Source organism: Balaenoptera physalus (assembly GCF_965194825.1).
Source record: "Balaenoptera physalus genome assembly, chromosome: 4".
Lineage (NCBI taxonomy): Eukaryota > Metazoa > Chordata > Mammalia > Artiodactyla > Balaenopteridae > Balaenoptera > Balaenoptera physalus.
Genome location: NC_138891.1, coordinates 77,520,419 through 77,534,245, shown reverse-complemented (window position 1 = coordinate 77,534,245; position 13,827 = coordinate 77,520,419). Strand labels below are relative to the sequence as shown.

General features: G+C 55.6%; 1 protein-coding gene across 2 annotated transcripts in view; it reads right to left on the bottom strand.

Moving 5' to 3' along the window:
• ADCY5 (adenylate cyclase 5) overlaps positions 1–13,827 on the bottom strand; it is a 173,198-nt gene that overhangs the window by 20,593 nt on the left and 138,778 nt on the right. For both annotated transcript variants that reach the window (XM_082460949.1, XM_082460950.1), the window contains 5 exons: positions 12,712–12,741; positions 11,513–11,645; positions 4,965–5,228; positions 3,697–3,901; positions 704–828 (listed from right to left, as the gene is read on the bottom strand). In XM_082460949.1, coding sequence (XP_082317075.1) covers positions 704–828; positions 3,697–3,901; positions 4,965–5,228; positions 11,513–11,645; positions 12,712–12,741 — 757 coding nt within the window. The remainder of the gene's footprint in view (positions 1–703; positions 829–3,696; positions 3,902–4,964; positions 5,229–11,512; positions 11,646–12,711; positions 12,742–13,827) is intronic.

The following is a 13,827-nucleotide window of genomic DNA, read 5'->3' as shown; positions in this document are numbered from 1 at the left end:
AAGTTAGGGGCCAGTTAAGCAGCGTCAGTGTGAGCAAGGACCTTAACAATGGCCCAGTCTGCACTTGGGAAAACCAAGGCCGGGGAGGCTAAATGACCAGACACAGCCTCACAGGGACCCGGGGGTGCCAGACTAGAGCCCAGTCCAGGGCCTCTCTGTGTCAGATTGGAGCAGAAAGAATCAAGGAAGGCCTGAGAAAAACAAAGAAAAGCAGCTGAAGAGCGGCAGGCCTGGGAATCACAAGCACCAGCCGCAAAGGATGAAGAGAGGAGAAAGTCTCCAGGTCTCTGGCCAGGAACCTTGGCTGCTGAGGCTGGTGGGAGCACCATCCCGGGACCAGTGGCCTCGTCTGGTTCTCAGAGCTAGGCCCTGAGTGCCGTGGGCTCCATTTGGCAAGACCCTGCTCGTTGCGGCCGCCTCGTGTCCGCTCTGCATGCCTGGCTTGGCATCTGCAGCTGGCTGCCCTCATTCCCCCCCATTCCTTCTGTGGCCAGTAGAGGGCTTTGCACAGGGTAGAAGATCTGTCCAAGGTACTGACGGACCAAAACACAATTGTGTTCTCCAAGCTTCCAAGATACCAGCGCCAACTGCCCCATCACCTTCAAATGTGGCTGCAGAAATTCTGACTGGGAACAGTGGGCGGCCTGCTGGAAGACCACTTAGCATCACACAGAGGTCCCCACGTGGGCACTCCTGCACTCACCTGGATGCGGTCGGGCACGCCGGTGCTGTCCATGCGGCTGGCCACGTTCACTGTATTGCCCCAGATGTCGTACTGAGGTTTGCGGGCCCCAATCACCCCAGCCACTACGGGGCCGATATTGAGCCCTGCAGGGGACAGAAGTCAGAATGCTCATCAGGGTTCAGACTGACGCTTGCCCTGCCCGCCCTCACTACCGTTCCTCCCTCGACACTCGGCAGATTCTCCGCCTGACTCTTGGCCTGAAGACACCCAGGGTCCTCCCGCCCTGAGGCTGTGCCTAACCCCACAGCTGCCACTGCTCTGCTCCTATTGCATGCTTGCTAACTTGAGACAACAGGAACCCATTCACATAGCCGCTGCTCTTGTGTCCTCGCCACCCAGGCAACGTTCAGCTCCTGCAAATCCACCGCTAGACTGCCCTCTTCAAAGTTTCCAGTTAACCTCTTGCGTTGTCTGATTGCCTTTCCTTAATTCCCCCTCTCTCGGTGGCATTTAAGTTTTCACCTTCAATTCAGACTCAATATACCAGACTCACCATTTTCTTCTTCCTTGCTCCTCTATTTGTTTCAGGGGTGCCACCATTCTCGTTCTTAGAACCTACCTCCTAACCCACCTCCCTGCCCCCAGAGTCTCCTCTCTCCAGGTAATCCTCCCTCAGGCCTCTGAGCCGGGGCGGTGATGCCGCAGCATCGTCCACATGGGCTCTCCCTCTCCATCTCTCTCCTACACTTCTGCTCCGGTCTGTCCGCCTTCCCAGTCCCGCCCAAGACAACACTGGGCAACCCTGCCCCTGAGCCTCTGCCGTGCTGGTCTCCACCTCAAGTGTCCTTTCTCCTTCTCTCCTGGCGAAGTCCTTCCTGGACACATCTGCCTCAACTGGCATTCGCTAGACATGTCCTGCCCCATCTCCAAGCCCCACGGTGCTCCCTCCTATTACATAAACTGTCTCTCACACTGGGCCTTATTAAGCCTCGCTGTTGCTTAACTATTTCTTGTGTGTGAGCAGCAGGACCACAAACACAGCAGAAGCTCCCACATACACCCCTTGGCCACTCACTACGTCAGAAATGTCATCAGTTTTCAAAACTGTTCCCTCCACGACCCTCCTCTTTGGTCCCATCAAACCACATGTAGCTTATTACCTCACGTGCTATTCCCAGGCTGGACTGTTGCCCTCACTGGCCAAAAGCCACGCTCCCCAGGGAAGACGTTCCTGAGTCTGTAGGACGGGATCTGCCACACAAGGCTCCCAACTGCCTGCCCAGCTACTTATCTGCCTGCCACTCAGTCCCCAGTCCTGGTCCAATGAAGGAGCTGGGGCAGCTCACAGAAATAAGTACACACTGGGAGAAAAGTGCAGATCAATGCGGGTGAGGGAGATGGGGTGAAAGGAAAATAAGAATGGCAACATCACAGGAAATCAAGAGTGACATTAACACAGAAGCACAGGCTGCCCGTCAATTAAAGCAGGCCCCCAGCTGGCTCTGGTCTGGCTTTCCAGCAGCCGATGCAAAACGAAAACCTGGTCCAGTCCATAGGCATGTGTCCACGGGCCCACACGGCCAGCTCCTCAGGGAAAGCCCAGTTCCCAACACTCGGGCCAGAACGAAAGGTCTCCTGAGGACATTCATGATCACAATATTGATTTTTAGGAATCCAATATTTCAGTCTAATGTGCTAATTTTTAGAATTGAAATACCAGTATTTTTGGTGGTGAATCTCTGTTCCTTTTTTAAAAAATTTGAAATCTGAATAATTTTTGGCCTGAGATATTTCTTGGAGGGGGGTCGATCATACATTAAAATTTTGACAAGAACAAAGGCTCGCTCTTTTGGAAAGCATTCTTTACCTCCACCATCCTCAGAAGGAGGAGAGAGCAATGCTCGACAAAGCAGTTTCTTCTGAAAACGGAACTCTTACTCTGAAAGCCTGGGCATCCTTGGCAAGATACGTGCTAAAAAAACAAACTGCTGAGACACCTTGAACCTTATCAAGCAACACAGTCAGAGCTGTGATTCTGAGATCATTTTGTGGATATAGTAGGGGAGCGAACAGGCAAGTGTGCTGATGTACGCGGGTTTACCCTGCGCTATTCTTTCAGCTCTTCTGTAGAGTTGAAACGTGTCAGAATAAAAGGTTGGGGTAATAAAACAACAAAATTGAATACCAAAAGGTGTACGGCACAGGGAATATAGCCACTATTTTATAATAACTTTAAATGGAGTATAATCTATAAAAATATTGAATCACTATGTTGTACACCCGCAACTAATATAATACTGTAAATCAACTATACTTCAATTAAGAAATAAAATAATAAAATTAATACAAAAAAATGAAAAAAATTATATAGGGTTTTGGTTCAAAGATTTTCTGAACAAGTAGAGTATGGCTCTGCCTGTTTTGAAACTGACCCAGGGCCTCTGCTCAGAGCTCCCCACTCTCTCCCGCAGCGGCCCTGCCTCCAGGACACCACAGCATCTACGAAGCTCCTCAAAGCCACCCAGCGAGGGCCAAGGCATTTGACAAAGAAGGGATCCAGGGAAGATACGTGGACTTATCTCCACATCCTCACCGTTTCTTTCCCCAGTTTGCGTAGACCAGAAGAGCTTTCACAGCACCTAGAAGATCTTGCTCACGTGCGCACAGAAACCACTTGGAGCTCAGCGATAACCTCTCTCTGAGTTCCTGCCTCTCCCACCGGGGGACCCCTCTGCCCTTGGCACACAGCATCCCCCTACAAAGCCTTTCTGGCAGGCACAGTGAGTGGGAGAGGCGGGAACTCAGAAAGAGGGTGTCCAGTGCTTACCACCATGCAGAGGAGGCACCTCCAGGCCCTGGGAGAACTCTGCTGTGTGATGGGGGCCTACCCCCACCCCTCAGGCAGGGACACACTGCAGTGTTAGCCTCTGCTTGGATCGGGTCATGGTGGCGGCATGGGGGATGGTGGGTGGGAGTCCCAACAAGCCCTCGGGACTCCGGGCCGGGCTCACCAATCTTCATCTGGAAGTTGTTGAAGGAGTGTTCGTTGATGTACTTCATCTGGTCCATCAGCTTCATGGCGAAGTCAGCCAGAGCTTTGATGTGGGTCTTGCCCACCTTGTCATAGGTGGAGTCGTTGAGGCCCGAGGCGGCCATGTAGGTGCTGCCGATGGTCTTGATCTTTTCCAGCTGCCTGAACCGATCCTCACTGATGATCTGGACAGACGGAGGACAAGCTGGGTCACCCCCAAGTTGGGCACCGAGGTCTGCAGGGAAGTGCAGCAGCAGGGCCCCCTCGTGTCTCCCCAGTTCACACAGGGGGGCCCATTTCCGTCACCAACTCAGTGCAAAGCCCTGGTGCTCCCCAACAGTCAGGCCTTCTCCAGCACTTACCCTGTGGCTGTCTAGTGGCTGTGGGCTACGAGCCCAGCCCCATACAAGAGCCCCTGGGGCCAGGTCACTAGTCAGCTCTGGGGCTCTGTCCCCCGACAGGGATTGGCAGCCATTTTCCCCTTTGCTGGCTCAGGTCTCCATCCCTCCCAGGGAGACCTCCTCACCATTGTCCAGCAGGACGCTCTTCTCCTGTCTCCAGGACCTGCCGGAAGCCTGTCCACACCCATTGCAGCCAACTCCAGTTACCCCACCGCCCGGGAGTCTCGGGGCCTGCTTCTGACACTGCCTGGTCCCAGCTCCACGCCCCAGCCCCTGTATTCCCGCTGGGCTCGTCCCTCTCACACTCACTACGCGGTGAGCGCCCAGCCCCGAGACTGCTCTACTGGTCACAGTATCCCCAGGGCCTGGCACACACTGGGTGCTCAACAAGGGGGTAATAAACAAAGAAGAAAATGTCTTTGTTTCTGCCTCTGCTGTTCAGGGCTTTGCATCTTTGTCCTGCCTCCTCCTTTAGCCTGGGAACTCCTCCTCCCTTGGACTCTCTCAAGTGCTGAGTCCCAGCCTGGAGCCCCATCCAGCCCTAGATGGCATGAGAGGAATGGCGGGTGATGGGGGTGGGTCAGCCCGGCGGGGCCTCGATGGGGCAGCCAACGTGCACAGACTGCGAATTCAAACAGCTGGGCTGAAACCCCAGCTCTGCCGCTTGCAGGCAGTGACCCAAGGCAGGACGTTTAACGTGCGGGGGCCTCGTCCTCCCCATCGTGACATGGTGATGGGGTGGAAATGTATGCAGATGCCTGTGACAGTGCCTGGGACACAGTCAGAGCGCCTGACGCCTCTGCTCACATCTGGTGATGGGAGAGGGGGCGTCGGGGCCCGGCCGCACCTCGTCAAAGTCGGCGATGATCTCGTTGAGCAGCCGCAGGCACTCGACGCCCTCGTTGTTGGCCTCCAGCTCCACGTAGAACTCGGAGAAGTTGGCGATGGAGGCGAACATGACGGCCACGCACTCACACGACTGATAGTAGAGCTCATCGTTGCGCCGCTCGCGGGCCAGGAAGTGCGCGGCTACGTCCTTGGGCAGGATGTTGTGCAGCAGCCGCCGGTTGTAGGCCTGCAGCTCCTCCATCTCCTCCTTCTCCTCGGTGGCCTGGGACAGAGGGCTCGGTCAGGGGGAGGGCAAGCATCGTGCTGCTTAGAAAAAGGCAGTGCAATCCGCCCACGTGCCAACGCAGGCCCAAGATTTCAGCAAGTGCTGACTTTGCATCCTCGCTGCTGTCTCTACTTCCTGGTTTTCTATAAAGAGCATCTCTTACTTTGACCAACAGAAAAGAGAGATCTGTAGGTAGCTACCTCTTCCTGCCTGCCTCTTGGAAAGCAACGCCTATGAGGACATTGATCCTGAAGGAGGGAACCCTGAGTGGACACAGGTCCCGGAGGAGAGGCTGGAAGGATCCTGTCTACCCCAGATGAGGAGAAGGCAGGAGGGTAAAGGGATGGTCCCAAACCACACGCAAATGGCCCTCCAGCCACCCAAAGGCTCCTCGACTTTCCATTTTCCCCTTCATATCGGGAAATGCGATCAGAAAGGCAGTTTGAGAAAAATCACTTTAGCAGACTGACCACAGAGAAAATGGCTCGAAGCGCTGCCCGTTCTCCCTGGTTCCCTGAGAACTGACTCACCCCAGGGTCAGACGCAACCTGCAGGGCCAGGAGGTGCAGGTACCCCGAGGTTGCCACCTGGGCGGGACAAGGACATCACTGATGACTTTGGTTCTCCCCTAGCTTGGGTCCTGGGTCTGGGACAAGCTCACTCTCCAGGATAAAGGGACAGTGCAGAGCCCTCGGGTCAAGAGGCCAACAGCGGCCCACAGGCTGAAGCACAGAGGTAGTCCTGCACCTCGGCATGCGAGGAGCCAGCTGACCAGAGTGTTCAAGGAACGCGGGGGTACAGACTGGAGTCTGCTGGCTTCCTCCCCTCAATGGCAAACAAAATGACCCCCTGAACTGGGGGTGACAGTGTTGGTAAGGCAGGCAGGCAGGTAGGCAAAGGATCATTGGCAGGGCTGTTTAAAAGATCTAGCCAGCCTGCCTGGGCCTTCCCTAACTACACAAGGAGGCCTTTCTGTTCACTGCAACTAGAACATCCAAAAGGGCCAGGATTATTTCTCAGGGCCCCGGCCCTCCCGGTAGGCAGTGGCTGCCTACAGGGAAGGAGCTGGCACGCCCACCAAGGCTGCAGGACTGGGTCCAGCAGGGAAGGAGAAAGCTCAGGGACCCTGAGGCTCAGGGTCTAAGCCTTGCCTCGGAGGTGAGAGGACCCACTTCATTCCTGGAGCCGCTGGAAACGTGGCCACAAGGATGGGGATCACACCCGAGGAAGCTCCTGGACCCTCAGGTGCCTGGGGGCGGTCCAGCGGGCATGTGCTGTCTTCCTGCCAGGTGACCTCTGCTCCTATGAGGTGGGACAGTTTGACCACCCCCCTCCCCATAAATAAGTGCCACCTGCTCCTGCTCAGGAACAGGTGTGCCAGAGGGAGAAGGCTGGAGTGGGAATCCCTGTACTTCTCGCCTGCTATCCCATGGAGGAGCCTCAGCTGGTCCATCTGCCTCTGAAAATGCACCGGACTGCCCCCACTCCTGCTCCTACTGCCCGCTGAGACCACATGCCTGGGGACCCTGGAGCACCTCAGCTCCTCTGATCAGCCTGCAGGTGGCAGAAATGTGACGCATGCCTTCCCAGAGAGCCTCTGCCCAACGTGGCAGGCAGGGTGGCTGTGGAGGCTGTGGGTGGGGACTCAGGGAGCAGAGACGCGGCTGGGAACGCACGCCAAGCGCAGAGGCCCTGGCCAGGTATGCCTGCCACATCTGGGGAACTCTGCCCAGGACATGCTGGCAGCTGCCAGCATAGCCAGCTGCTTCTAGGGCTGGGTTCTGCCCAGGCAGGATAGCTTAGGGGTCCACAGACGCTTGCTGGTCCTAGTAAGTTCAATGCTGTGGGAGGGGACAAGAATGGGCTCTCCCGAGAGCTGAGGCCGAGTGGAGGGGGCCTTGCAGGTTAGGGTGTGTTCCTCGTGCAGGTGCTTCAGGGAAGCTAAGAACCCCAGGCTCCCCACCTCCCCGTCAGCACCGCACCCACCCATCACGACCACAGACCCAACAGCTAAATGGGCTGCTGCATGAGACTGGGCGTGGGGAATGGACCATCACTCACCCATCCCAAGGACCTGCGTTCAGGTTATTGTTTATCCCTCCCCAAAGCCCTGGAGCACAAGGGGAGATGGAGGGAGGTGGACGCATCATGAGCCTGTCAGAGAGCTTGAGTGGAGAGAGGCTGACGCACCTAGCAGGTAAAGACACGCTCACCCCCCAGCCCCCGCAGACACACACACAGTGTGCATGGCCTTCTTAATTGTTTTCAAAATGGGAAGTGGTCAGCCACTTCCCTTCCAATTTTCCCTTCCTTCCCGCCCTTGTGCAGAGCCCTTGGTGCCTGAAGAAGGAAGTGATCAGAGGAAGCGGTGCCACGTGTGGTATGTCCAGTGTGCAAGGAAGCAGGGCAGTGAGGGGGAGAGGGCATGGTAGGGCAGAGAAGGGGGCTGGGGTGATTGGGAGGTCGGTTCCATCGAGCAAATGAGTAAATATATGAAAGGAATGGAAGGGGAGGTTCTCACTGCCAGAGATGATATTTGCATGCATGGAAGGGAGAAGGCTAGAAAGAAGCCTGAGGTGTTGCATTGGCAATGGGTGTGCTGCTATAAACTCATGGTTTTAAATATCAACAGACAGATATTGGAGCAGTATCCATCTATATGTATGTGTGTATGTGTGTGTATGTTTCTATGTTCCTACGTACCTACATACATTTCCTAGCTTTGTCCACAGAGAGGACCTAGAACAGTGAGTGCCCTGATCTGGGTTTCTAAATACCATTCTCCACTAAAAAGAATTGGGGCACTTTGAAGGGAAAGTACATGATGAGCCCCAGACATCATCTTGTGCCAGAAAGTAAGAAGATGCTCAAAGAATGATGGACCCAACTGAAGACACACCGACCAAAGCCAGGACAATTAAAGCATTAAAATAAATAATGAGAGGAGCAGAGTAAACCCCATTGAATTCGATAGGAATCTATGAGTCTATGCTGATGTAGATAAATGAATGACCAAGTAAATGAGAGGGGAAGAAGGAGAGCTCTGCCTTACAGGAGAATGCCGATTAACAAATGCAGAAGGAATGACAGACATAGGTCATCGCTACCTGGCAGGCAGGAGTCAGCAGTGGATGCTGAGGCTGGTGGGTGAGGTTTGCTGGAGATCAGAATATTGGCGTAATACCAGAGTATCTTTCCACAAAATGCTAATTGAGTACAAAGGGGAAGATGGGGACCTGACAGTGGAGAAGTCTGGCGGACGCCCACTTGAGTGGGTGATCAAGGTAAATGTCACCAGGGGTGGGACAGGCCAACATAGAGGAGTCCCCAGGCTGATGCTCTGAGAAGTGCACAGTGTCATTTCCACGGTTTTCCTCCAAGAAGGCATAGCCTGAGTCTGGACATGGGAAACATCAAGGGCTCTAGACTGAGGGTCACAGAATAAGGACCTCTTTAAGACTGGCAAACATGAGAGGAAAAGAAAGACAGGAGACATGACAGCTAAATGCATAGGGTACACCAGATGGGATCCAGGGCCAGAACTGGGACAGTTGACACAACGTGAACAGCTCTGTGGGTGGGATGGTATTGTGGGTGGATAGTGTTGATTTCCTGACTGGGAGTTCGCACGGGGATAACGCAGAGAGTGTCCCTGCTTTTCGGAGGTAGACACCAGAGAATTTAGGGGGGTGATGGGGCATCGTTTCAGAAAAGAGAGAGAGAGGGTGACGGAGCAAATGTAGACAAATGGCTGGGGAATCTGATGAAGGGACTCGTGGAGTTCTTTATACTGTTCTTTTAACTATTCTGTAAGCTTAAAATTATTTTTTAAAACTTCCTCCCATAAAAGAAGATAAAAATGGGGGTGGTGGTGCATGGGTGTGGGGTAGGAAGTCAGGGAGAAAAGATGAAGAGCGGAAATAACCTGTTTCTGCAGCCACATGTGGAGAGAAACACTAACAATACAAGTGCCTGACATCGACTGGGTCTCCAAACCTCCCCAAACCCTCAGCGCAGCTGGGGTCGGCGGGGGGATGGATTGGGGCGGGCTGCAGCCGGGGACGCAGGAGGCAACGGGAGTGCTTTGGGCAGATGTTGGGGCCTCAGACCAAGGGGACTGGAGGAAGTCTTGTCCACAACACACCCCTTTTTCCCTGGCTGTTTTGGTTCGGGGAGGTTCACCCTGGCTGAAAGCTGGAAGGCTTCAGCTCTCTGGGAGAGACAGGCACCCCGCCTCATGGCTCCTCCAGGTCTTCCGGGGCTACGAGAAAGCTGCTGTTGCCTGGGCACCGGGGAGCCAGAGGTAGGGGCTCCAGGCTACTCTGCTCAGCAGGCAGGCGGCCTCGGTTTGACCCTGTGCCCTCAGGAGCTGGACAAGGCCAGCTGGACCCAGGGTGCGGGTCAAGGGGCAGCTGGTCACAAAGATGCGGAGTGGCAGGCTCACCCTCCCTGGCCTCCGCCCCTTTCTCGGGGCCTTTGGAACACAACAGGGTCACCCAACAGCAACCACCTTGGGAGGGGCTCCCTGGGGGCTCCTGGGGAAGGCAGGGGGTGTGAGCAGAGGAGTGGAGGGGCGTTGGCCCTGGACCCCACAAAGCCTGGTCAGCCCCCAGGAGAGAGCTGGGGACCTCCTGGGCGCTTCCCCAAGAAGAGAGACGTGAGCAAGTTGGGAGGAGGCTGGGAGGCTGCTCTCCGAGAAGAGAAGGTGCAGCCTCACACTGGGTACCCCCGAGGCCCCTCCCAACCCAAGGCATTCCGCATGGAAAACACGCTCGCCCAGCCTCAGGACATCCCCACCGGAGACACCCAATAGCAGGGGCAGCCAGATGCCCGTCTTCACTCAGCATCCAGCGAAAATCCAGGGCCTCCTGCCCCGGCCCGAAGACTTTAATCTCAACGTTACTAGGAAGCGGAGGATGCAGGAGGCCTAAGCGGTCTGCACACAGGGGCCAGGCCAGGGGAGGCAAAAAAGGCCAGGCTAAGCTATGCCTTGCAAGCGGCTGGGCTGGAATAACAGGTCTGAGCCCCACCTTCACTCCCATCTAAGACCAGGTTTTCTCTTGGGGCTTCCCTGGTGGCGCAGTGGTTAAGAATCCGCCTGCCAATGCAGGGGACACGGGTTCGAGCCTTGGACTGGGAAGATCCCACATGCCGTGGAGCAACTAAGCCCGTGCGCCACAACTACTGAGCCTGCGCTCTAGAACCCGCGAGCCACAACTGCTGAGCCCGCGTGCTGCAACTACTGAAGCCCACATGCCCAGAGCCCGTGCTCCGCAACAAGAGAAGCCACTGCAATGAGAAGCCCGCGCACCATAACGAAGAGTGGCCCCCGCTCGCCGCAACTAGAGAAAGCCCGCGCACAGCAACGGAGACCCAACACAGCCAAAAATAAATAAAATAAAATAAATTTATAAAAAAAAAAAAAGACAAGACCAGGCTTTCTCATGGGCCCTCGGGCGCCCTCTCCTGCACCTTTTGAGGTGGTCCAGCAGGTCGGAAGGGGCCACAGGGGCTGCTGCTGTAGCACCTGGAGTGCCCTGTGCATGGCCCAGCAGCACCCCTCCTGCAGGTGGACACAATCAGGGCGCAGGGCACAGAGCCTGGAGGGCAGAGTGCTGGCTGGATTCCAGCCCCACCTGGGCACCCAGCACCCAGCACCTCTGCCCCTGCCTGGGCCACCTCTCATCAAGGCCAGGACACAGCCACCCGGCTGGACTTCCTGTCGACGATCTTTGATGCCCCTTCCAGCCATCTTCCCCTGGAGGGGTCTTCAAGCCCAGTTTAGGTCACATCGAGCCCTGCTCAGAAGCCTCTGGCACCAACTCCTGCACTAAGGCCTCCGCGGCCCCAGGACTGCACTCCCCCTACTTCTCTCCTCTCCTCCTGCCACTGTTTTCCCCCTGCCCTCCTGACTCCTTGCTGCCTCTGCCACAAACTGGGCCTGTCCATGCCTCCCTTCTGTCCTGGCATCTGGACGCCCACGGTCTTTGTGACTGAAGAGCCTCTCTCCCAGGCCCATCAGAGTCCCGGTACCAGGCACTGTCAAGGGTGGGTTTGTCTGGAGCTCCAGGGTTTTGCCTCTTGGCCTCAGAGAGCAGGGAGCAGACTCGCTGGGACGCGGGGCACTGGTCAGCTGGTGAGCAGGACACCTTGTCAGTGCAGAACCCAGGCCCAGCCCAGCCCAGCGGATGAACTGCTCACTCACAAAGTGCCATGAGGCCTGGGGGCCCCGCCCCACCCTTCCAACCCCACTCCCGACCCCCCAGCCCGGGGCCACCCACCTGCAGTTTCCAGAGGAAGTCGAGGCGGGCGGTGGACTCCACCTGCTGCGCGTGCAGGTACAGGGCCAGCACAAAGACCGAGATGATGATGGGCGTCACCACCTTCAGCGCCACCTTGGTCGCGTGCTCAGGGCTGCAGGCGGGAGGTAGGTGTCCTGGCACTTCATGCCGGGCTCTGAGGCCCCTCAGGCCTTTTTTTCTACCTCCCACTCCAGCCCCCCTATCCTCACCCTCCTGCTCTAACTGCCTGAGGTATGCCTCCTCCAGGAAGCCTTCTCGGTGGGCAGCCCCTGCTCAGCCTGCAGCTCAGCAGCCAGCACTCTTCTCCTGATGGCTCCCTCTCCCCCATCACTGGGGCGCTTCCCTCTGGTTACATCAGGGGATGAATGAGGCCCTTGTAAAAGGCAGCGTGTACATCTCAGGTCTTTCTCAGTTGACAAGACAGGGGTTGTAACAGGGGAGCCAGGCAGGCCATATTGACCATCTCTGGGCAACCTTGGGCAAGTCCTCTTAACCTCTCTGAACTTTAGTTTCCTAATTTGTAAAATGGGATAACACCCATATTTCAAGATTGTGGTAAGAATTACAGACACTGTATGTAAACTCCTTGTACAGTGTCTGACAAACAGTAGAAAATCCAAAACTGGTAGCTATTATAATCTGACTATATTTCTGTTAACATTATTAATACTCTCAATAAAAACAGCTGTTCCTGACCCTGCTCCTGTCCCAGCAAAGAGCCCAAACCTTGAAGGCTGTGTAGACTCCCTGCCCAGGAGCAGCCCCGAGGCAGGGCCTAACCTACACACCCTGCAGGCCTCTCCTCTGCTCCTCTCCTCTGGGGGCAGAAGGGGCACCTGTTCTCGTGCGCCAGGATCTCATGCATGCCCCTGGGGAGAGCTTGAGGCCTGTGGAATGACCTGTGGATCCTGATGACCTTGGTCACTGAGTCTATAAATCATCTTGGGGTGGTAGAGAGATCATAAAAGAAGGGCACCTACCCAGTGAGGCCCCCTTAGTACCTAGGGAGGGGAGGGCCTCCTCCTTCATCACCCACCTTGCCACCAAGGCCCCCTCCCACCTGGGCACTGCTGCCTTCTCTGCTGGGCTGGTGGCCTGAGCTGGTGGCCTCTGGCTGCTCAGTGCCAAGGGCAGGCAGGGGTTGTATCAGGGAACTCGGAGAAACAGCTTCAACTCACCACTGGGAGGTCCCGTTGTTGTTGAAGTCTCTGTGAACAGGAGTTGGGGAGGGCTGTTCAGGGCTGCTCCCTGCATCAGTAGCCTCCAAGCCTGCTCTACTGCCCCCCACCCCCTGCTGTGCCCCTCGACACCCAGCTCTGCTTCCCCGCACCTCCTACTTCTGCCTCCACCACTGCTGCTCCTTTGCCACCCCCCACCCCCGCCCCCAGCACCCCTCTTCCCAATCCAAGGTCACTTTCAGGATGGGAGGCTTGCAGAAAGGCCAGCCCCAATTAGCATCTGGTCACCATGACCACAAATCACCCAGCCCTTACCTGGGACCCTGGGGCCCTCCCAGCACATCCACCTGGGCAGAAGCCTGTGCCCTCTCCCACCCCAGCCAGTCGCTGCCACCCAGAGGAGAAACACTATACCTGCACTGTCCAGTATGGTAGCCACTAGCTACATGTGGCTACTGAGCTTAAATTGTGGCTAGTACAGGTTAAAATGTCCTGTAAGTGTAAAATAGATACTAGGTTTTGAAGAATTAGTGTGGAAAAATGTCAAGTATTCTATTAATAATTTTAAACTGACTATATATGAAAATAATATTCTGAATATATTGGTTAAATAAATACATTATTAAAATTAATTGCTTGTTTTGCCTTTTTAATATAGCTACTAGAAAATTTTAAATTACATCTGTGGCTTGCATGATTTATCTAGTGGACAGTGCTGCCCTAGAGCCACGCCAGGGTCTCCCAACACAGAAAGGACCTCCATTCTCTGTGGCTGCTTCAGCAGGAGGCGTGGAGGGGCTCTGGGGAGGGGCGGGGCAGGAGAGAGAGGAGGCAAAGTTCCCAGCTCCCGCCCTGATCCACAGGGAGAAGGGTCGACCTCCTCCCTCTCCTGTCCCCAGGGGACTGCAGCCTGCCCCCCTCATGATGCTACAGCGTCTCCCTGTCATCTGCCCACAGCCCTGCACAGCTGTGGAGAAGTTCTTCCTTGCATCTGACTTAGATCCTTCACAACATCTTCATTTCCTCAGGCGACACTCTGCACAAGAAGGTAACATTTCTGACCCTGGAGTTATTGCCTATTTTATCCATGACTGGACCTTCACTGCCAAGCTCAGT